At 36.7% G+C, this 23,767-nt stretch overlaps 1 protein-coding gene across 2 annotated transcripts in view; it reads left to right on the top strand.

Annotated features, from left to right (window-relative positions):
- The window catches only part of LOC117408415 (sodium/bile acid cotransporter 7-A), a 148,443-nt gene extending 125,148 nt beyond the window's left edge, over positions 1–23,295 (top strand). For both annotated transcript variants that reach the window (XM_034013378.3, XM_058999447.1), the window contains exons 11-12: positions 18,576–18,721; positions 18,986–23,295. In XM_034013378.3, the coding sequence (XP_033869269.1) occupies positions 18,576–18,721; positions 18,986–19,015 (176 nt within the window). In that variant the 3' untranslated portion in view covers positions 19,016–23,295. The remainder of the gene's footprint in view (positions 1–18,575; positions 18,722–18,985) is intronic.
- Positions 23,296–23,767: the final 472 nt, after the last annotated feature.

Genomic DNA, 23,767 nt, shown 5'->3' with positions numbered 1-23,767 from the left:
GTTTTATTTAATCATAATATACCTGTATATAGATGTATTTCTGTTCAAAAGTAGTTTTTCTTTATTTATTTATTTTATGCAGTCAGCTGGTATATGTGTGTTTTAGTATATAAAGGCATTTATTTTAAAATTAGTCTTACCTATTTACAGGGTTTCAGATGTGTAGTATTGTACATACATATACCTGTACCTTGTGCTGACAGACCGCTTTAAGACAGATCTCGGCTCATAACACCTGCTTTCCATCAGTGCAATCTAGCACGCAATTTAAGGTGTGCTTCATGGTTAGCACAGTTTAGTAAATATGGTCTGAATATCATTAGCCTCATTAGTGCTCTCATGCCACTTCATTTGAATACATCACCATGCATTTTGCATATTCAGCAGATGCTAACGTACCCATCGTGTTATTTTTAAGGCGTGCATGCTACCTCAAGCCTTATGCTTTAAGTTGTGCTTTATCGTGATTGATAAATGCGGGATTATCTAGCACATGCCTTATCTTTGGATAAAACGCGTGTTATCGCATAAGAACCTTTAGTAAATGAGGCCCTTAGTCTTTCGAAATTATATTTTGAATTTAGTTTTTGTCTACATTTCAAAATATATATAGTTTACATATTGACCCAACGAAGTTCTGTTTTAAATGTTTATTATTATTATTATTATTATTTATAAATACAAATGTTGACGCAGCCATGACAGAAACATACAAACTCCTATTTTTTTCTTCTCCATATATAGTTAACATATTAACAATGCAAGACACATGCAATTTGTCTAATTACCATGTTAAGAAATTACTATTTTATGGCTTAAAAGTGGCACAGAAATTCTTAATTTTTTTCCCCATTTAATCTGCAATATCTCAATCAGTTGAGTAGATATGCCCAAGTAAATTAATTATATCATTGAAAAGTTCAGATTGTGCTGAAGAAAACAATATATAGGTTTCCTATGTTTCCTTTAGAGACCTGTGAGAAATTTGACTTTTAAACAATTCAGTCCCAAATTCAAGAAAAACCTCTAGCACTGGGGGTGGAAAAACCTTTGGCAAAAAGAGGTTAAAGGAAGAAACACAAACGTACAGATGGTTTTCTGGTTGAATAGACATGTGGCACGCATGAGGAAATCAGTGGACTAGATCATTTTGAGAATTTTTTTTTGTCCCTGTTTAGATCGAATGCTAGCTAAACTTGACCAATGATTCTGTGGCGTCCAAGCAGACCTAGTGAAGAGCATTTAGTCTCTCTAGGTGACCTAACTGCACTTGCAAACCACTACTAAACAGAGCTACAAGAGGAAGTACATGTCGCTACAAAATATTTGGCTCGTAAACTAGAGAATGGAGAAAATCTTGACATGAAAGATGTGTACCAGCTTTAGACCCTCTCATGTTTCCGAAAAAAAATAATACAGATAGCGTTAACTATCCCAGTAAGCAGTTGCAGCTGTGAAAGGTCATTCAGTGCTTTAAGGCTCTTGCAGACCTGGCTAAGAAGAACCGTGGGACAGGATAGATTGCAGCATCTAGCTGTACTTTCTGTTGAAAGGCTGTGCTGGAATCTGTGTTTGAGGATGCTGTCACTGACCGCTTTGCAAAGATGCACAACAGAAAGTAATCACGGATGTGTAGTAATTTAATAAGATGAGTTGAATTCCATGTGCTTGTCCGTTTTTAAAAAAATTGTAATTGGTTATAAAATGTAGATGCATACATTTGTATTCTGCATTCTAAATGCTTATTGTTTGAGTTTATTGCATATCTTTTTTGCTTTCATTTAAATTGTATTTGTTGAACCAGTGCTCTCGTCCCGTGAGGTTGAGGATTTAAAATGCTGACATGGGTCAGAGTAAGCATTGCTTTTTTAGCTTTTTAAAATGATCTACTTGTTATACAAAATGTTTACAATTGACTTAAAATATAACTTGCTGTAAAATATTTTTTAAATACAATGCCTTTAACTCATCGTGTGCGTAAGTGATACACCCAATCAACAAACGGGTTACTTTTCTACTTGTGTACAAGTGCATTTCTTTTCAAAATCAAGTCCCACATTTTTAATTATTGACTTAACTTAGTTAAAACAAATAAAAGATGTGCCTAATCACAGAGTCACGATTTATTTTACTTTGTCTTACGGTAACTATAATTTATTACACTGCAATTATGCTTTAATTGTTTTGAGTAGTAGTTGCTTCTTGGGCCCAAACCGTGAATTTTTTGGGCAGCTAGCGACGCCTCTGAGTACAAGCACACACGTATTTGTAGAAAGCACCCACAGTATACCCTTTAAGATTTCATTTCAAAATCTGATTCATCCTCGGAGATCAATTACATGTAAGCAGTACAGATTTGTTGGAAGACCTATGGATGTATTACATACATATATACAGTCACCTCCAAAATTATTGGCACCCTTGATAAAGATGAGCAAAAAAGGCTGTATAAAATAAACAACACAGGTAAAGAGCTATATTTTATGCTCAAATATATGGGAAAACAATATTCTTTTATTCTAATACAATTTCTCAGAGAAAAAGATTTTTATTAACAGTAATACATTTTTTTCTCAAAAAGATGGGTGTCAGAATTATTGGCACCCCTAAAGATTCTTATAAATAAAATCAAACAAAATTAAATCTGCATTAATATTCTACTTCTTTAAGTTCATCTCAGACTTAAGGAACTGTATTGTGGCCTTCCATGGCTTCCTGTTTCACTGGGGTATAAAAATGAGGTAACGTGCATATGAAATCCATTTGTCATCCATCACCATGGGGAAAGGCAAAGAACTCACAAATGAAAAGAGACAAATGTTTGTTGACCTACATAAGTCAGGCAATGGGTAAAAAACTAAATATACCACTTACCACTATTAGTGCAATAATTAAGAAGTTCAAAACCACTGGAACAGTGGTAAACTTGCCTGGTAGAGGACACAAGTGTATCTTGCCCCCACGCACAGTGAGGCAGATGGTTCGGGAGGCAAAGGGAAATCCAAGGGCCACAGTTGGAGAATTGCAGAACTTGGTTGCATCTTGGGGTCACCAAATCTACAATTAGACGCCACCTCCATGCCAATAGGCAATTTGGAAGGGTTGCCAGAAAAAAAACTTTATTGAGAGCAACCAACAAACGTAAGCGCCTGGAGTTTGGCTAAACGGCATTGGCACTTCGATTGGAACCGGGTGCTATGGTCAGATGAGACGAAAATAGACCTCTTTGGCCACGCACACCAGCGGTGGATTTGGCGTCGAAAGAAGGATGTGTGTGCAGAAAAGAACCTAATACCTAATGTAAAATGTGGTGGTGGATCTTTGATGTTATGGGGCTGTTTTGCTTCCACTGGTCCTGGGGCCCTTGTTAAGGTCAACGGCATCATGAACTCTACCCAGTACCAGGACATTTTAGCCAAAAACCTGGTTGCCTCTGCCAGGAGGCTGAAACTTGGCCGCAAGTGGATCTTCCAGCAAGACAATGACCCCAAGCACAGATCAAAATCCACAAAGAAATGGTTAATTGACCACAAAATCAACATTTTACAATGGCCATCTCAGTCTCCGGAACTTCAACCCCATTGAAAACCTGTGGTTTCAATTGAAGAGGGCAGTCCATAAGCGCAGACCGAAGGATATCAAGGATCTGGAAAGATTCTGTATGGAGGAATGGTCTAAGATCCATCCCAATGTGTTCTCCAATCTCATTAAACATTATAGAAAAAGACTATGCAAGGGGAGGGTGCACAAAGTACTGAAAACAGGGGTGTCAATAATTGTGACACTTCATTTTTTTGGAAATAAATGTATAATTTGAGAAATGTGTAATTTTGGTTGATTCCATTGAATCATTAATAAAGTCAAATATATTCCACATGTTGGAAAATTACAATATAGCTCAATACTGATATTGTTTATTTTATACAGTCTTTTTTGCTCATCTTTATCAAGGGTGCCAATAATTTTGGAGGTGACTGTATATAGATATAGATAGATAGCTATATATATATATATATATATATATATATATATATATATATATATATATAGATAGATAGATAGATAGATGGATATAGTGTCACTTTCCTTAAGTCTTTGTTTTATTACACACATGTACATGTGTGCACATACACAATCACACACACACACACACATACACATAGAGCTAATAAGATTTAGCACATGAAAGAAGACAATCTCTTATATCCACTGGCCTGGCCTTTGTAGAGTTAATGATGATACTAATATGTTCTTAAGCAAAATTTGATTCATGGCTTTCATTAGTACTTGTGCCAGGGTGTCTCTTATTTTAATGATTGCCTGGAGATAAGGTGGCAAGCTTGACCCTTAATCATGAGGCTGCACATTGATTGTGACGTTGAGCTATGGGGCAACATAGCCCAGCTGGTAACTCTTCATAATCCAGCTCCCAGGAGTTTGTTAAACAAGAGAGTGCAGCCTCCAGGGAAAATGGAGCCTCCATCGTGGCTGATTTAGTAGAGAGCATCTAGCCTTTGTTAGCTCTCCTCTCATAAATATCAATTCTTCAGAATAAAATTAGTTCAAGTGGGCCAGCTGTTTAGGGTGGAGGTCGGAGTCTTCCACCTTTTGAAATCTGTTAATCTGAGTAATAGGTCTACAATAAATGAATTAGGACACATTGGGTTTAGGCAAAACAGCCACAGTAAAATTGCATTTGTTTTCAATAGAGTACAGGGCTACAGAGAGAATGATATATTATGTTTGTTTTAACCATGGTTCTTAGGTTTATTTGAATAATTTACCGGAGATCTGATGATAAGAAATGCTTCTCTTGTCCTGTTTAACAATGTAGTGGCAAATTCACCGGTTTCCTTTCCAGCTTTTCCTTTGGTTGTACAAGCCTTCGTAATAATCGACAGATGTTTTTCCATTCAGAGCACTGCTTTGGGCTGCTTCCAAGCAAACCTCAGTTTGCTTAATAAAAGCTGATTAATTGTAAAGGTCAGCTGGAGGTAAAACGTTTAGGAGCTTGTGGCAAATTTACTAAAAGTGTACTTTTGGTATCTGCGAAGGCTTCGATTTATATTCCTTTTAAACCCCAAAACGTTGGGGGTAGACATTCACAGTGAAATCGGTTCTCCAACATAAATTTAGGGTTAAGTCACTTTTTTTTTTATTCTCAAAACCATTCGCTTAATGGACAGCCAAGACACAAAGAGCTGCTTATGTAAATGTTATTTTTCCAGATGATGTAGCTGACTTATTGCCTGTTTGTTTTTATTTATGCTGTGCAATTTAAATAATAATTTAGACAAACCTCTGCACCTTTCTGATGTGAGGCATACAAGGGTTGAAATGAAGCCCGCAAGGCAGTTAATGTATAAAGGCTAGCACTCCATATGTAAATGAATCAGAATATATCATAGTTTAACATGACACAAGGGACTGGAGTACAGCAGAAATGTTCGACCCAGTCTGGCCTTGATCATGCTGTGTTTGTCATTGGTTTCACACCTTTGTAGCACTGCATCACAGCATGATGTACCCTGCAGGAAACATTGCGTTATTCTTTAAAAGTTATCGGAAGTGCTTTTTCTTCTGTTCTAGGAAGTCTTTTAATCTTTTGGTGTTGCTGGGATTTAACGTATAAAAGAAACAATCTGCAGTCCATAAAGCTTTGTTATTTTAACTTGCTATCAAACACAATGGTTTGCTGGTTTCAGCAAGCACACCTGAGGGTGAGATGGAAGAGCTTTACCACCATGACCGATAGCTTTAGTATTACAGCTTCAGGGTCAAGAAAATAATATTGTAAAAGGATTAGCAAACCTTTCAAACAACAGTGCAGACTACTACACAAATATTTAATTTATAAATATTTTTTTGTGATATCCCCAACTGTATGTATTGCTCAGAAAAAAGATCAATTAAACTAACAGGAGAGTTTCTGCCAAACAAGGTTAAGAATATAATCAGAAAAAAAATATCCTTGGATATCCCTTTGCAGCTGGTTTTCTCCCTACAGCACCAGACTACCAGTGCCACTTAAAAAAGAAACTACTTCTTGTACAGCAGAGGCCAATCTAACTCCACATCTCTTGTCATAAATCTCCACCGATTCTTGGTAAGATCAGTCTGTCACCAACAATACTGGATCCCATATGAGTATATCACCAGGAGCCCTTTGGAAATTAAATGTTAAGTGTCAGGAAAAATGTACCAGTCCATCCAACAGTAAGACTGAAGTAATCTGTACAGCCATTGGTTAATGTCTAACATTTAAAAACGATATACTTTCTGATCAAATACACTGCACAAAACAAACTGGCACAATAAATTTCAGGTGTTCTTCATTGTGTTCTCTGGAAAGCAGTGTTGATACAAAATAAAAAAGCTGTGGTTGAATTGAAAACCTAGACTCCTTTTTAACAATCAAATCCTCCTATCAGGCAATAGGCCTTACTCACTCTGTTTCTGTCAGCTACAGGAGAACTGTAGAAGAACATGCATTATTATAGGGATAAATATGTTTATACAGTATATATATATATTAGGGCTGTCAATTAATCACAGCTAACTTCTGCGATTAACGCGTTAATTTCTTTGGAGATTCATTTTTTTAGCGCACGGTAAACACGCATTTGTCTATTATTTCTTGACTTTTTTCAAACGTATTTTTGTTTTAATACACCAGGTTTTTGTCAGCATCTAGTTTGTTTGTGCGCTGCACTGACTGCTTCCCTGACTTCCCTATGTAACAGAGGGGTGGGGAAGTGATATGCGATGTAACAAAAGAATCATACCGAACATAGCATCGCCTGTTTTATACAGAATATTCTTCTCATTAGTGAAATTCGACTCCTATTGCAAGTATTTTTTTTTTTTAAATACATACTTATATATATATACATATAAGTGAATGAAAACGTTTTTGGTATATTAATGCTGACATTACCAGGACCTGAAAACGTATCAATTCATCTCAACCTGACAAATACTATACAAATATTATAGTCATGTATAATAATTTACACGTGTGTGTGTGTGTTTATATATATACAGTTTAACATGTTTTAAATTACAGTTTATGGATTTGTCAAAGAAAGTGTTCTATAATATGCCAGCAAGCCAGTACAACAAAATGAAACATAACAATGCCTATGATCTGTCTAATGACCATTATAAAAATATACATTTTAAATGCATTAAGGTGAGTAATAAACCGACTCCATTGTGATTTAGCAGTTGGTTCAAACAATTTAAGAGCAAATGCTGGAATTTTTCTGTATAATTCTGTGTTAATAAATATAAAATAATAATAATAATAATAATAATAATAATAATAATAATAATAATAATAATAAACAAACCCAAACAAATCCGTTTTCAAACAGGATTTAAAAGATTCAATTGTGCTAGCATTCCTGATATGAATCGGGAGCAAGTTCCAAAGACGAGGGGCATTATAACTAAATGCAGAGGCTGTCAGAAGATTAGCATTTTCCAATCTCAGGGACATGGGGTCAACAGACCTTAGAGTTAAGAAGATCCAAGACCATGTAAAGCCTTATAGGTAATAATAAGAACTTTAAAATAATAATAATAATAGCATTAGTAATAAAACAAACAAATTAGATGGATGCATTAATTGTATCAATTAAATATGCAATTAAAACCAAGACTAAGATTATTGACAGCCCATATATATATATATATATATATATATATATATATATATATATATATATATATATATATATATATATATATATACAGCTCTGGAAAAAATTAAGAGACCACTGCAAAATTATCAGTTTCTCTGATTTTACTATTTATAGGTATGTGTTTGGGGAAAATGAACATTTTTGTTTTATTCTATAAACTACTGACAACATTTCTCCCAAATTCCAAATAAAAATATTGTAATTTAGAGCATTTATTTGCAGAAAATGACAACTGGTCAAAATAACAAAAAAGATACAGTGTTGTCCTTGGCTTGATTCATGCGTCCTTCACAAAGACAAATCTGCCCGATTCCAGCCTTGCTGAAGCACCCCCAGATGAGTTCAATTTTCAGCTTTGCCCAACACCTGGTCACCTAATGGTTAGACGGAGCCATAGTGTCTCGCACCCACTGTGAAATGTGGTGGAGGATCGGTGATGATCTGGGGGTGCTTCAGCAAGGCTGGAATTGGGCAGATTTGGCATGAATCAAGCCAAGTACAAGGTTGTCCTGGAAGAAAACTTGCTTCCTTCTGCTCTGACAATGTTCCCCAACTCTGAGGATTGGTTTTCCCAGCAGGACAATGCTCCATGCCACACAGCCAGGTCAATCAAGGTGTGGATGGAGGACCACCAGATCAAGACCCTGTCATGGCCAGCCCAATCTCCAGACCTGAACCCCATTGAAAACCTCTGAAATGTGATCAAGAGGAAGATGGATGGTCACAAGCCATCAAACAAAGCCGAGCTGCTTGAATTTTTGCGCCAGGAGTGGCATAAAGTCACCCAACATCAATGTGAAAGACTGGTGGAGAGCATGCCAAGACGCATGAAAGCTGTGCTTGAAAATCAGGGTTATTCCACCAAATATTGATTTCTGAACTCTGAAGTTAAAACATTAGTATTGTGTTTAAAAATGAATATGAACTTATTTTCTTTGCATTATTCGAGGTCTGACAACACTGCATCTTTTTTGTTATTTTGACCAGTTGTCATTTTCTGCAAATAAATGCTCTAAATTACAATATTTTTATTTGGAATTTGGGAGAAATGTTGTCAGTAGTTTATAGAATAAAACAAAAATGTTCATTTTACCCAAACACATACCTATAAATAGTAAAACCAGAGAAACTGATAATTTTGCAGTGGTCTCTTAATTTTTTCCAGAGCTGTATATACAGACGTGCTCAAATTTGTTGGTAACCTTACAGCTCATTGAAATAATGCTTCATTCCTCCTGAAAAGTGATGAAATTAAAAGCTATTTTATCATGTATACTTGCATGCCTTTGGTATGTCATAGAATAAAGCAAAGAAGCTGTGAAAATAGATGAATTATTGCTTATTCTACAAAGATATTCTAAAATGGCCTGGACACATTTGTTGGTACCCCTTAGAAAAGATAATAAATAATTGGATTATAGTGATATTTCAAACTAATTAGTTTCTTTAATTAGTATCACACATGTCTCCAATCTTGTAATCAGTCATTCTGCCTATTTAAATGGAGAAAAGTAGTCACTGTGCTGTTTGGTATCATTGTGTGCACCACACTGAACATGGACCAGAGAAAGCAAAGGAGAGAGTTGTCTGAGGAGATCAGAAAGAAAATAATAGACAAGCATGGTAAAGGCTACAAGACCATCTCCAAGCAGCTTGATGTTCCTGTGACAACAGTTGCAAATATTATTAAGAGGTTTAAGGTCCATGGAACTGTAGCCAACCTCCCTGGGCGTGGCCGCAAGAGGAAAATCGACCCCAGATTGAACAGAAGGATAGTGCGAATGGTAGAAAAAGAACCAAGGATAACTGCCAAAGAGATACAAGCTGAAGGTACGTCAGTTTCTGATCGCACCATCCATCGCTTTTTGAGCGAAAGTGGGCTCCATGGAGGAAGACCCAGGAGGACTCCACTTTTGAAAGAAAAACTTAAAAAAGCCAGACTGGAATTTGCTAAAATGCATATTGACAAGCCACAATCCTTCTGGGAGAATGTCCTTTGGACAGATGAGTCAAAACTGGAGCTTTTTGGCAAGTCACATCAGCTCTATGTTCACAGACGAAAAAATGAAGCTTTCAAAGAAAAGAACACCATACCTACAGTGAAACATGGAGGAGGCTCGGTTATGTTTTGAGGCTGCTTTGCTGCGCCTGGCACAGGGTGCCTTGAATCTGTGCAGGGCACAATGAAATCTCAAGACTATCAAGGCATTCTGGAGCGAAACGTACTGCCCAGTGTCAGAAAGCTCTGTCTCAGTCGCAGGTCATGGGTCCTCCAACAGGATAATGACCCAAAACACAGCTAAAAGCACCCAAGAATGGAGAAGAACAAAACATTGGACTATTCTGAAGTGGCCTTCTATGAGTCCTGATCTGAATCCTACCGAACATCTATGGAAAGAGCTGAAACTTGCAGTCTGGAGAAGGCACCCATCAAACCTGAGACAGCTGGAGCAGTTTGCTCAGGAAGAGTGGGCCAAACTACCTGTTAACAGGCGCAGAAGTCTCATTGAGAGCTACAGAAAACGTTTGATTGCAGTGATTGCCTCTAAAGGTTGTGCAACAAAATATTAGGTTAGCGGTCCCATCATTTTTGTCCATGCCATTTTCATTTGTTTTCTTATTTACAATATTATGTTGAATAAAAAATCAAAAGCAAAGTCTGATTTCTATTAAATATGGAATAAACAATGGTGGATGCCAATTATTTTTGTCAATTTCAAGTTATTTCAGAGAAAATTGTGCATTCTTCGTTTTTTGTGAAGGGGTACCAACAAATTTGAGCATGTCTGTATATATATATATATATATATATATATACATACACTGAGTGCACAAAACATTAGGAACACCTTCCTAATATTTAGTTGCACCCCCTTTTGCCCTCAGAACAGCCTCAATTCGTCGGGGCATGGACTCTACAAGGTGTCGAAAGCGTTCCACAGGGATGCTGGCCCATGTTGACTCCAATGATTCCCACAGTTGTGTCAAGTTGGCTGGTAGTGGATCTCTACTCCGAATAGCTCGTTCCATCTCATCCCACAGATGCTCAATTGGATTGAGATCTGGTGACTGTGCAGGCCACTGCAGTAAGCTGAATTCACTGTCATGTTCGTGGAACCATTCCTGGACAATCCTAGCCTTATGGCATGAAGCATTATCCTGCTGAAAAAATCCATTAGCAGATGGATACACTGCTGTCATGAAGGGATGCACCTGATTGGCAATGATGTTCAGATATCCTGTGGCATTCAAACGTTGCTCCACTTTTATCAAGGGACCTAATGTGTGCCTACCCCACACCAACCTGGATTCATCAGACCAGACATTGTTTTTTCCAATCCTCTAGTGTCCAGTGTTTTCGTTCCTTAGCCCACTGCAACCACAGTTTCTTGTGTTTTGCTGAAAGAAGTGGAACTCTGTTAGGTCGTTGGCTGACATAAGAGTTGTGCATTCTTTTATGGGTCTTTCGGCACCAATGTTGTACTGGACTGTCAGTTGACTAACTGTAGCCCGTCTGTTGCTCTGCACAATTCGTGTCAGCCTCCTTTGTCCTCTTTCATCAATGAGCCATTTTCGACCACTGGCCTGCCGTTGGCTGGTTGTCCTTTGGGTGGTGGACTATCCTTGATAAACACAGGAAACTGTTGAGCGTGAAAAACCCAGCAGCGTTGCAGTTCTTGACACACTCAAACTGACGTGCCTGGCACCTACTACCATACCCCGTTCAAAGGCACTTACTGTAAAACTTTTGCCTTGCCCATTTACCCTCTGAATGGCACACATACACAATCCATGTCTCAATTGTGTCAAGGCTTAAAAATCCTTCTTTTACCTGCACCCCTTCAACTACACTGATTGAAGTGAATTTAACAGGTTACATCAATAAGGGATCATAGCTTTCACTTGGATTCACCTTGTCAGTCTATTTCATGGAAAGAGCAGGTGTTCCTAATGTTTTGTACACTCAGTGTGTACATATACACACACACACACACACACACACACAGTATATATAAAATCTCCCTCTGATAGTACTTGAGAGAGAGATATTTAGGTTGATATCAGGCTGTCCTGCTTCTGTATTGTTAATATTTGGAAACTTTGCCTCCAGCAATACTAAAATGTGCTTCAGAAAAAACTGTTTGCTTTGTTTGAACTACTGAATCTCACCCCGGGGAAATGGTTTACTTGAAGTTTTACATCTTTCGTTCTCATGACAAAGAGACGGATGAATAGCAAAGTCACTTTATGGCGTCACCTCTCAAATTATTTATTTGGTCTGTTACATGTTCAGCCTGCAGCTAATTGGACATGACATGCCAACTGCATTATGTTTTTTTGTTTTTCTTGTTATCGACTGCTAGCATCTCTCTTTTTAATTAAAGAAAAGCACAGAAGGTGCTCTAGATACACTGTTGATGGAACGCTTTGTATAACAGGGCAAAAGTGAAGAAAAAGTCCAAACTTATTTTTTCACAATAAACTCCAGCATCATCTTTTGACATTACTTGTGCGAAGAGTCACAATGGTGGTTGTTGGTAAGACATTTTAGTCATCCATTCATACGGTTGGCTCCTAAATTAGCACAACAAGTTAAAAGCCTGCAAACCCCCAGCTCCGCCCAGGGCTGTTTATTGCTGGAATTTCTGTCAGGGTCAGAGATCTTGTGCATGTCCTTAAACTTGAAAAAATATAACTTTCATACAGTGGAGACTATCACCATGGTTTGCAAAGCATGACACTCCTCCTATGCTGTGACCAAACGCTCTACACACACATGAAAAAGGACAAGAGGTCAGGAGTTATGGCCACACCAAATAAGACTGACTTCCCTTCCTTAAGTTCCTTCAAGTTTGATCAAGAATAATCGTGTGGCCATTACTCCTGACCTCTTGTCCTTTTACATGTGTGTGCAGAGAGTTTGGTGCTCCAGACACCTAGCAATTTTGGGGTTGGTGGCCCCAGGGAAAAGGTCAGGGCAGAGTCGCACAATTAATCAATTAATTATTACTGTAAAGGGTTATAGTCTTAATTAAATGTTTTAGTCTGAGGGCTCCCGAGTGGCGCATCCGGTAAAGGCGCTCCGCGTGGAGTCCAGGCTATTCCACTGTCGGCCGTGGACGGGAGTTCCCAGGGGGTGGCGCGCAATTGGCCAAGTGCCGCCCGGGGGTAGGGCTTAGGTTGACCAGGTTTCCTCAGCTCACCGCGCACCAGCGACCCCTGTAGACTGGCCAGGTGCCTGCGGGCTTGCCTGTAAGCTGCCCAGAGCTGTGTTGTCCTCCGACGCTGTAGCTCTGGTTTGGCTGCATGGCGAGCCTGCAGAGTGAAAGAAAGCGGTCGGCTGACGGCACACACTTCGGAGGACAGAGTGTGTTCGTTTTAGCCGCTCCCGAGTCAGCGCAGAGGTGGTAGTGGTGAGCTGAGCTTAAAATACAATTGGATATGTGAAATTGGGAGAAAAGCGGCGTAAAATTAATTGGCGACTACTACATTTAAAAAATAAATAAATATATAAAATAAAATAAAAAATGTTTTAGTTTGCTACTGGACAAACAATATAAGTAGTAATAATGGGGGCATGCTGTGGGGGGGCACACGATTTATACACTGATTCTGCCTGATGTTGTGTTATAAAAACGAGAAGTCAGCTAAGGTATAAAGCATTTTTATACCAGAGTTACAACTATTAAAACATAAAAGCTAATTAGTAAAGCTGTGTATTTTTAACTTGGATGGCTTGATTTTGCGGTTTCTTGGGCTTTTTTAGACTTCCCTTTTTCTGCTTAATTTCCAGTAGTCAAATCAGGACAAATATCCTGGCCAGGAGTAAACTGGAGTAAATGGACTGCGCCAGGTCCCATCTGATTGGGAGACTCATACTATTTCCTAAAGTGCAGTAATCAGAACATTTTGAGTGACTGAGTGAACAAGCAAGATCAGATGAGAATGGTTGTGCAACAATGTGGGCACATGGCTCATGGTTTTTGTATGGCTATAGTTGGCTAAGACATGTTTTTGCATTACACATTTTCTTAACAAACAAATACTAATTCCAGGCAGTATTATTTAAAATCTTTAAGCATACGGGTGTTTAAATGTGTAATCCCACTGCCCTATGCAAAAACATTAACGGGAAGGGTTTTTTTTCCCAAATGAGTTTACTTTTATTTTTCAAATAAACAAATAAATAAAACAGAGTCAAATTCACTCATCGAAGTGAAAACAGCTTGTTTGTTTTGTGCTCCAAAACTGTGACCCTTCCTCCTGATAAAATGAAATTATAAATGCTTATGACTGACTGACATACACATCTCAGATCAAAGGAACATAACATTTTTAGATGTCTTTTCAGCTAATCAGTCCATGTCACCTGGTTGTCACATAGTCCACATTTTATCACAGTAAATGGCAGAATATTTGAAAAAATCGGTATGACTTTTTAAACTTTAATGCTGATTTTATTCAAGTTGCTATTTAGCTTGAAGCAATCACCTGGGGCAGCATGCCCTACAGACCAGACCTTCCCATTGTAAAATATTCTTAATAAACTATAAATGAGTGCATAAAACTAATATTATAAAAAGAACTGGAGTCCTTATTGTTTTACCTCTGGCGTCTGGGGTGGAGGATAAAAAAAAAGTTAGTACTTACACGTTGGCAGATGTCGCTTGAAAGCACTCCTTATGGAGTGTGATGCAGTGTCAAATTCTGTTGGGTAATTTTTGGCAAATGTGTCATGCTTGACATGGAAATGTGGCGTGCTGTACATTAGTGATTTCCCAAGTGTTCAGAACAGGTAGTAATGTGCTGAGAAAGTGCTCTTCATCTGCTCACACTATGAACTTGTCTGGCAGTAGGGAAAGGCTTTTACTAGAAATGACTTTAGTCAGAAGAAGAATCAATTTACAATATGTGCTTAGAACATCTTTCAGACAATGCATCACAGATTAGAGATAGTTTTGATTAATCTTTCATAATCTTTTTTCAGTGTGGCAGATCAGAGTCCTTTCAAATGTATGCACAGTGCCTACTCCGTAAAGTCAGATTTCATCACAAAGAGTTGTATCAGGTGCTTTCAAGGGAAGAGAGGGGCGCATTAAAATGTATTTACGAGTTATAATACTGCTGTGAGAGCCGTAGGAAACATTCTACTGGAATGCAGATGTGCATCCTAAAGGAGCATTTCCTTTTTCTTTAAAGCTCTCCTCTGTGCTCATCAATATTGCAATTTGACATGTATTTAACCCATTTGCATATACTTTATTATATTGTAACTCAGATTGTCTTTTCCCTTTCTTCTGGTCCCCTGAAAACATTGTTTAATTTTAATGATGAAACAAATCAAAAGTAGGCATGATGTTGTTTTACATTATTCTCTTTGAAAACCAATTTTGTTCATACTTCAGAGATCTTCAGCAAAAAAAAACAGAGATGCATCTTCAGGTTTAATGCTAAATATCCTTGGCCTACAAAATTAACAGATCTTGTAACAGTTGATGCCCTGTAAACTAGCACTTAAGGACTAAGTAATAATATAGGAAACTTAGGGCCAGACCAAATCAAACCCTGATCGCTCTTGTGAAGGAGTGTTTATGCGATAATATAGTTAGCTGCCATATCACATTTTCTTCATTACGCCACCAAAACTAGCCATTTCCAATAACATGTGAAAAGACAGCCAGGACAGAAAAAAATAAAAGTCTGTGTTGTACTACTGTTTCGTTTGAATATCAGTGTATGAATGCTATTACATACAACTACTACTAGTAGTAATAATAATAAAAATATGTTTAATAATAATAATAATAATAATAATAATAATAATAATAATAATAATAATGATCTGCTTTTATTTTTATTGTGTAAAATATTGAAAAATACGGACCCGAGTTTGAAAGAAAACACACACACGCACACACTTGGCAATTACCTCGTTTCCACGACGTCTGCAGCATTGTTCTGTCACTGTTATGCCATATTGTTTTCATGATTTTTGTAAAAGTCCATACCGTGCCCTGGCTTGTGTCAGCACCATGCAGTGCCAGCATCCTCATACCTGACTGGCACGGAGCTGTCCAGAGCCCAGCTGTGCACACGGCTGTATAGTAACTGCACAAGAACGAAGATTAAGAATAAAAAAAGAAAAAAAGGTTAACAAAGAAACTCTGTGCTGATTTAATTAAAAAAAAAAAAAAAAAAAAAAACTTCATCTTGATGCTTCTGAGATTACCTTTATAGGTATTATGTAATTTTGTTATTTCCACGGATTTATATGTTGAGGGGACCGCTTGGCATGCTGACACGGTATAGCCAAAATGTGCTCCCTGTACTGGAACAGTGGGCTTGTTCTTACACGCCGAGAATTTGGACTTCATAATGTTTCTGTGTAGGCCAACATGTTGAAGTACTTTACGAGAGTAACCAAATGTGTAAAACTAAAAGCTAATATCTTTAAAGTGGTTAAAACATTCATACATTCTTTATTAGTATTCTAGTTTGTTTACATTTGTTACAATTATCAATATGGCCGCCAAACCATGTGACCAAAATGTGTCATTTTCATATCACCAGTACTTCACGTGACTCTCTATGATGATATAAAGTTTCATGACTGTAGTGTATTGCACCTTGGATTTATGCATGAATGTATGAAAATAGAGCCGTCGTGAAACGGTTATTTGCGCACCGCGGCCATGTTTGTTAACGAAAAAGCGTGGATTTTACAAACGGTAGAAAGGACCTGGTCGTGATCATGCGTGCCAATTTAGGTGTCGATTTGACGTTGCGGTTTAAGACAAGAAGATTGTTGAATATTTGGCGCCAATCCAGCGTAGCGGGCAAAGTAATTGTTAAGTCGACCTCGATTGAACATTTGTTTTTTTATAGCCCATTGCTGCACTGTCTGCTGCCATCGTCATAGTTCCACCTTAAGTTGTTTTTAACGGCAAGAGTTTTGAAAAATTCCCCAAATTTCCACGAGATCCAAGATGGCGGTCGAACCATGTGACTTTTTCATTCGGGGACGCTGGTCTGGTTGTCCAGCCATAGGCATCTACTTACGTATGCGTTTTCATAACTCTGCGATGATGTTTGTGCGGAAAAATAATAATAATAATAATAATAAACACAGCAATAACAATAGGCTTCCCAGCCTTTGGCTTGGAAGCCTAATAATAATAATAATAATAATAATAATAATAATAAACATAACAATAGGCTTCCCAGCCTTTGGCTTGGAAGCCTAATAATCTATATATATATATATATATATATATATATATATAATCACTGAGCTCTTTATCATTTGCCATTTTTTTAAACTGTCGCGCAAATTCTGGTGAGGTGGTAAGTAAGTGCAAGGTATTTTTGTCATTTGTAGCGAATACGAACATCTGATTTATGTATCCAAATACATGTAAAAAAAAATATTTGATTAGTTAGATTTTCCTAAAAAAAAAACCCTTTTCCAAGCTAAAGGTTCATTGAATTTGGCTTGTAGTAGGAAATAAGTAACAAATATCTTCTAGTACCATGGTGCTATTTTCTTTATTCTGAATTGCAGTGCTATTAGTTCCTGGGGTTTTTACTGTTCTGTTTTTTCTACCAATTATGTATTGCGTAATACATTTTGACGGCTTACTTTTCTTGCAATTTTCCAAATATACCTCAATTACTAAACAAAACCCTAGGACACACTTTTACAATGCAGAGAGTACTATCAAATGAAGACCTCAAACTCTTTAACTCCCAAATCAAAGATGCACAAAAGTATGAACATAAAAGATACAGTGTGGTATTTCTTTTTTTTTTTTTTTTTAATTATGAATATACCCTAATTCTATTAAACACGCTATGTACCGGGGTGTGTAGTTTACTTGGTTAAGAGTTACTGCATCTTTTTAAATATTAAAAAATGCTTGATCTGATGCTGTCAATTGATAAGATGTCATTGTAAATGAGACCTGGTCTCAATGGGCCACCTCTTGTATAAATATAAATAATAAATAAATATTGGAAAAATAATTCCCAGCACTAAATAATTCAAATTTTAAAATTCACTTAGTTCTTCACTTAGAAGAATCTAAAGCCCAGTTGACACAGCACTGCAGCCTCTTGTATGTTGATCTCAGGTTCACCTCAGGACCAGGAAGGGCCAGTGAGAGGTCACTACTGTCTAACAGCTGATCAGGAGGCTTTAGACCCGTTAGCCCTGCAGTCATAACTAACAGCTCAGTGGAATAAAGTCCACAACAAATACTAAATCCTCACCATGACTGCCACTAATTGGATCATAATTCAGAGGTCTCAACTGCTGAGGTGACTAAAGAACAGAGGATTGGGAGAGAGAGACAATCGAAGGCCAGCCCTGCTGAGGTCACTGCAGTGAGGAGGGGTATATTCATTGCCAGAATTTTGAAGGGAGGGGTGGAGGGGGAGTCTTTTAGATTTAGGTTCTTAGGTAGCATAATATTGAATTGCTGTGCCGTGACAGGAAAAGAATGAATTCATCCTAGCCTGGCCAAGCTTAATTGAATTGAAAATGACTTTTGTGCTTCAAAACATTGGCAGCGTAGTACTTTTTTTCTTTAGAGATTTGTCATCTGGTACCTTTTAATATAAAAAAGGAGGTTTTGTATGTCGACCACATTATTATCTAGTTAGAAGGCATGTGCAGATCATTTAGATTCTTTTTTTAGTATGCCAGATTTCTATTAGTGAAAAAATAAATGGAAAAAAACATACTAAATGTAGTCAAATGTGACCCATTCACACAGTTTCTATCAAAGTCAGTAATCCTCAGAGCCAACTGATTTTCTTTTCTTAATGTATAAAGTTCCGCTTGTATTTTATTTGTCCCTATGTCCCCAGGGATTCCAATGCTGAAGATAGTGTTTGAAGGCTACGAGCATCTGTCCTTAATCTCCGTCCCGTTGCTGATCTACCACCCCGCACAGATTCTGCTGGGCAGCGTGCTGGTTCCAACAATAAAGTCTTGGATGGTCAAAAGGCAGAAGGTAAAAGGAGCAGGTTTTGTACATTCTGTGATATACAATGTGTAAAACAGACGTGTGAAAAAGTTGGATGAGCATTTACAATCATCTGTAGAACATTGTCAGCACTACAACGTGCACAAATAGGTCCAAATACAAAGATGCATTCTGTTCAGTCAGTTATGAGATGTTCCACTGTATTTCAATAAAGAGGCAGTGAGATAGAACACGCATCTCCCCTAAATAGACCTAAATAAAACATCATTTTCTCACATTTTTTCTTTACAGGCACTGACGTTAAAGCTGCAACCTGTATAACAACAAATCCTGCTTTACTCCTCGAAATGTGCATGGAATGTAACACACAGCGGCCCTAATGAATCCGTTCAGGAGCTTTTGCGTCGTTAACTGTGAAAGGACATCTGCATTTCAAGTGCCTTAACAGATCCAGCTAGGAACACGATCTGGGTTTTGAACCAACAGGTTTGGTCCTGCAGAGGGTGTTTCTGCTGACCTTTCTTTTTTTTTTATACATCTATATTTTTTATATATGTAAATATCAAGATATAATGAAGAATAATCCAGCGAGTTCATTCCATGGCGTTTGCCATCTATTGAACTATTGAGACATCTGTAAAAAGGTGAAGGATTCCTAATTCATTAGCAATGTGTGGGCTTCAATGGTTCAAGGTTTGTTTTATGTGTATTTGTATCTTCTTCTTGATGTTGTTTTATTAAAAATATTTGATTGACTGTAAAAATGATTCAACATGACGTTTTGACCAACCATTAATACAGATTGGCAGGAAGCTGGTTGACAAAATTAATGTAACCTTTTATTGTAGGAAAACCCAGTTCTAAAAAGCTGAATTTAGATATTATAGGTCATTCACAGCTATTCCAAGCTACAGCATTAGGAGTATATTAAAACAGTCTGGCCCACTTTCCTATTTATAACAACTTGTGTGACACGACAGTGGTTCAAGTACCAAACAGTATGTGTCCTTTTCACATCCTGATCATTAAGACTTACTGAACTTCATATTCGGACTGACAACAACCTTTTTGATACTGTTAGCAACAAACTATGGAGTTTTGAACATACGTCAATCTGGGAGGCTGGTATATTGCTTTTTGAGTGACCATATTTAACCGCTTATGTGTTTGCGCTTATGTAAACAGTCATTCATGCTCCTTCACCAGGGACATGTTAATGGAGTAGTGCAATTTACACTGAGTCTGTAATGGGGGTTCTTACCATTTGATTCAAATAATCTGTGGACGACACAGTATAGTAAACACAAACTAAAGTCTTCAAGGAGTCAATTAAATCACAGTACATTTTAGGACTGCAGAAACAAAAACGCATTTTCACATCACTGGTCTCTTTGTTTCTTTTTCTTGACAACCTCTACATTAATTACATCCTTACAAAGATATCAACTATTGGGCATTCTCAAACAGATATTATATTGAATCTGTTGCTGTTTGGGTATTTTTCATGTCAGACGTCCCCCATTTATAGACACATTCGTGTTTGCTAATAAGTTTGACTTTGTTGTTCATATCATGCTGTTTATGTCCATGCACTGAACTATGATAAGAATGTATTTTATAAAAAAAAGTAATACACACAAAAGACCAGTTTATAGCCACATTCTTTAGAATTGCTCACAGCAGTTCACTCTGCTTGTTGTATTACACTGTCTCTCTCTCTAGTCTCTCTCATTCCGTTTTCACAGTAGCCAAATAGCTACTTGTGGCCCAAGCATGAGGGTTTCTGATAGCCTGTAAATTACTTTTGATGGGTGTAAAAAGCAGCCAACAGAGTTGGTTTCTGATGACTTTTCTTGAGCAGCTATTTTGGCATGAGCCGTTTCCACAGGAAAACCTATTTCTGTTGTGGTTTTTCCTAAGGGTGATAGGGTTAATCTTCCTTGTAGAGATCAGTATTGGAACTTGCCTTTACGATGGTAACATTTCCCAATCAGTTGGCAAGGTCTTTGGCTTTTTTTTGGTTTGTTTGTTTCGTTTCAGTGGCAGGCACCTTGTTTTATTCGTATTATAAGCGAATAAGGGTTATGTACGGTAAAGGTCATTATTATTACAATTTAAAAAGTTTGCTATGATAAAAACAAATGTTTGTCTGTTTTGATTTTCTTTTCTTTTTTTTTTAAATATACAAAGTACCATTGTTTCCCATAATGGACAATTTAAGAATGCTTAATATCCTACAATTCTATCTTTCTAAATAACTCCTAATTTATAATACTGTACCCTGGTTTCCTGTGTTAATTACCTCAGTTTTTCTTCTGATGTTCCGTATTCAACATGTGTAATAAGAATGCAGCTATTGTGCCCTTGTGAGATTGCTCAAATGAGCTGCCCTCCTCCTTTCATTTGAATGGTAATGTCAGCTATTGAATTAGGCAGAATAACCATGCTCTGTTCTGATTTTTTATTTTTTTTTAAATAATAACGGGGCTTGTGTCATCCATTGTAAAGAGAATAATAAAGCTCAGGGTCTCAGGGTGAATCTTCAGTCGTGCAGTTTATGAAGACTTTGAAAACCTGAAACCATTACTTTATTTATTTATTGTTATTATTATAAAACAGTCATAACCAATACAGCCTTAAACAGTTCTGGGCATTCCGTTCAGTTTAAAAAAAATGTGGAAAATGTGTTTCTGACATTTGTTCCAGGCGTTTTTTGAATGGATGGATGTATTTTCCTCAATAATGCACATCTCTATAGAACCCAAGTAATGGTGTTCTATTCCTGCAATGTATTTAACAGGTAACATTCCTAAGAGATAAACTGTGAAGGGGCAGAAGCATATTTGGATTGTGTTAAGTATATATACGCGCTTATTTTAATATATATTTCACCTTTCCTTTTTTAAATCTGTAATTAGCTGTTCTTCTTTATGGATTTTATTCCACAAAGTTACTGCACAGCATGTCTCAAGGTGGCATTTCAATTGAGTCTTAAGAACCCAGTATGTTTCACCAAACTGTACTTCATAAGTGAAGCACAATAAACAAACACACACACAACATGTCAAAATTTTTTACAGTTTACAGTTGCAGAATGTTATTTTGATGGGCAAATAATGAGAAAACAGCATTTTAAACTGTTTTGCTGCTAAAGTGCTTTTGTCTGCACTGTATGTAATCTAAACAGAAAATATTGTACACTACACAGAAATAACTGCAATAAAAGTAATGTTCCGTTTTCTTATGCGATCGTACCACCAAAGGACCGTAATCTTTATGTTCATGAGAACGCTAATGTCATAAAAAAACCAAACAAAACTACTTCACGCTGGATTTAGACTTCGGATTAATACAATGTGATTTGGTATTCTCAACCCTTTAATAACTGCTTCTGAAGAGAGTCTGTGTTTCAAAACAATATATGATTATTATTACTATTTATTTAATTTTTTTGGAAGTTCAATCAGGGAATTGGGCTGTTTCCACTTGTTTATAACTTTTCGCAAGCATCACAGAGCAGGTTTCCTCCAGTAATGGCAGCTACCGTAAGTTGTTACTTTTTTGTTGATCCTAGTAGAGGCAACTGCTGATTCATTTGAAGTCCAAAGCTGTGATTTGCAGCATTGTTTACACCATGATGTTATGTGTTTCTGAGCTTTACAGCTTTAAAGGAAAAAAATAGGCCTGCTATTTCTTCCCTGATATTGAACTTTTCCTTACTGCCATCCAAAATATTTGTTTTGTCTAATACCAAATCATTTCTGGTAAGCGCGGTTTATATTTACTTTCCTGTTTTATTGTTTTTCATTTTTCTGCAAAAGATTATTACTATTATATTTAATTATTAGTCTTCTTCTTATTATTATTATTATTATTATTATTATTATTATTTTGTTCAATACATCAGTGGTTGAAAATGTTAGGAAGGTGGTTTTGTTCTGTTTAATTTTGTTGTTTTTGATATGATTGATTAATTCTTCTCTAATTTCCATTGAAAGTAGCTATGCTCAAATGTAACCTATTTTTAATCAACTTGTATGCATTTAACTTGATTTTTGGAATATAGCATGCATAGATATATACACACACACTGGATGTTTAAAAAATGGTAGATAGCATTAAAATAATATTAGTTAATGATTTGATTCATGCTCAAGCCCTGTTTTTATTTATTTTAATTTTAATTTTAATGAAACTGGCTAGTGGTTACGGACAGACTGTTGACCACTAAGCCTGTTGTGCCACCTCCAAACCCCCTTTTTTAACAAGACATGAATATAGTGACCTCTTTGCATACTGTTGCAAAATATAAGGTTTTAAGAGCCCTTACTTTTTGTTTTATTAGTGCTGTAGTCCTTCATAAATTATGCCTGTCAGAGTTCTTTTCACGGGCTATTCTTGCATGGATTCAAATGCTATTTTTAGTAATAATGCTTCAAAAGAACCATCAACGCATGCAGTGCTTAAAACAAACATCAAGTTATGTTGTTGTTTTAGAGGGGGGAGGGGGGTTGTAATACTGTTTCTAAAATAAAGTTATGTAAAAAATGTTTTATTAATGTAAATGTATTTGATTACAAATCCCCAATAACTGACCATTTCATGCTTTGCAACGACTGATTTTATTTGCTTATCAATAAATTAACCATATCATTAAAAATGTAATGTAATATTGCAATAGTCAAACTGAAGAAGTCTTGGTGATTTGCATTCAAATATCGTTGTCTATGCATTCAAGCATTCCAGTCTTGAAAACATATGTGTTAGTAATACATATACATAAACTATTAAAGTAAGGCAACCAACCAACTGTAAAATGTTACATAGGGTATTTGCTGGGTTTTTGTTTGTTTTTTGCAACTGCTACACAAGTCTGTATAAAATAAAATTTAGAATCCCGAAAAAAAACAGTATGGGATGAAAAATACATTTATAATCACATTTGTGAAGTTATAGTATGTGGTAGATGGCGCCAACCACATGTTTTCTGTGATTTGTCTCGATTATAATACTAACAAATTGTGTAAGACTGACCTCCAGTGGACACCAGCAGAATGACGACCACACAATTGT

Source organism: Acipenser ruthenus, chromosome 2, assembly GCF_902713425.1.
Source record: "Acipenser ruthenus chromosome 2, fAciRut3.2 maternal haplotype, whole genome shotgun sequence".
Classification (NCBI taxonomy): domain Eukaryota; kingdom Metazoa; phylum Chordata; class Actinopteri; order Acipenseriformes; family Acipenseridae; genus Acipenser; species Acipenser ruthenus.
Note: the sequence above shows the minus strand (reverse complement) of the source record. Positions and strands in the feature narration are given on the sequence as shown.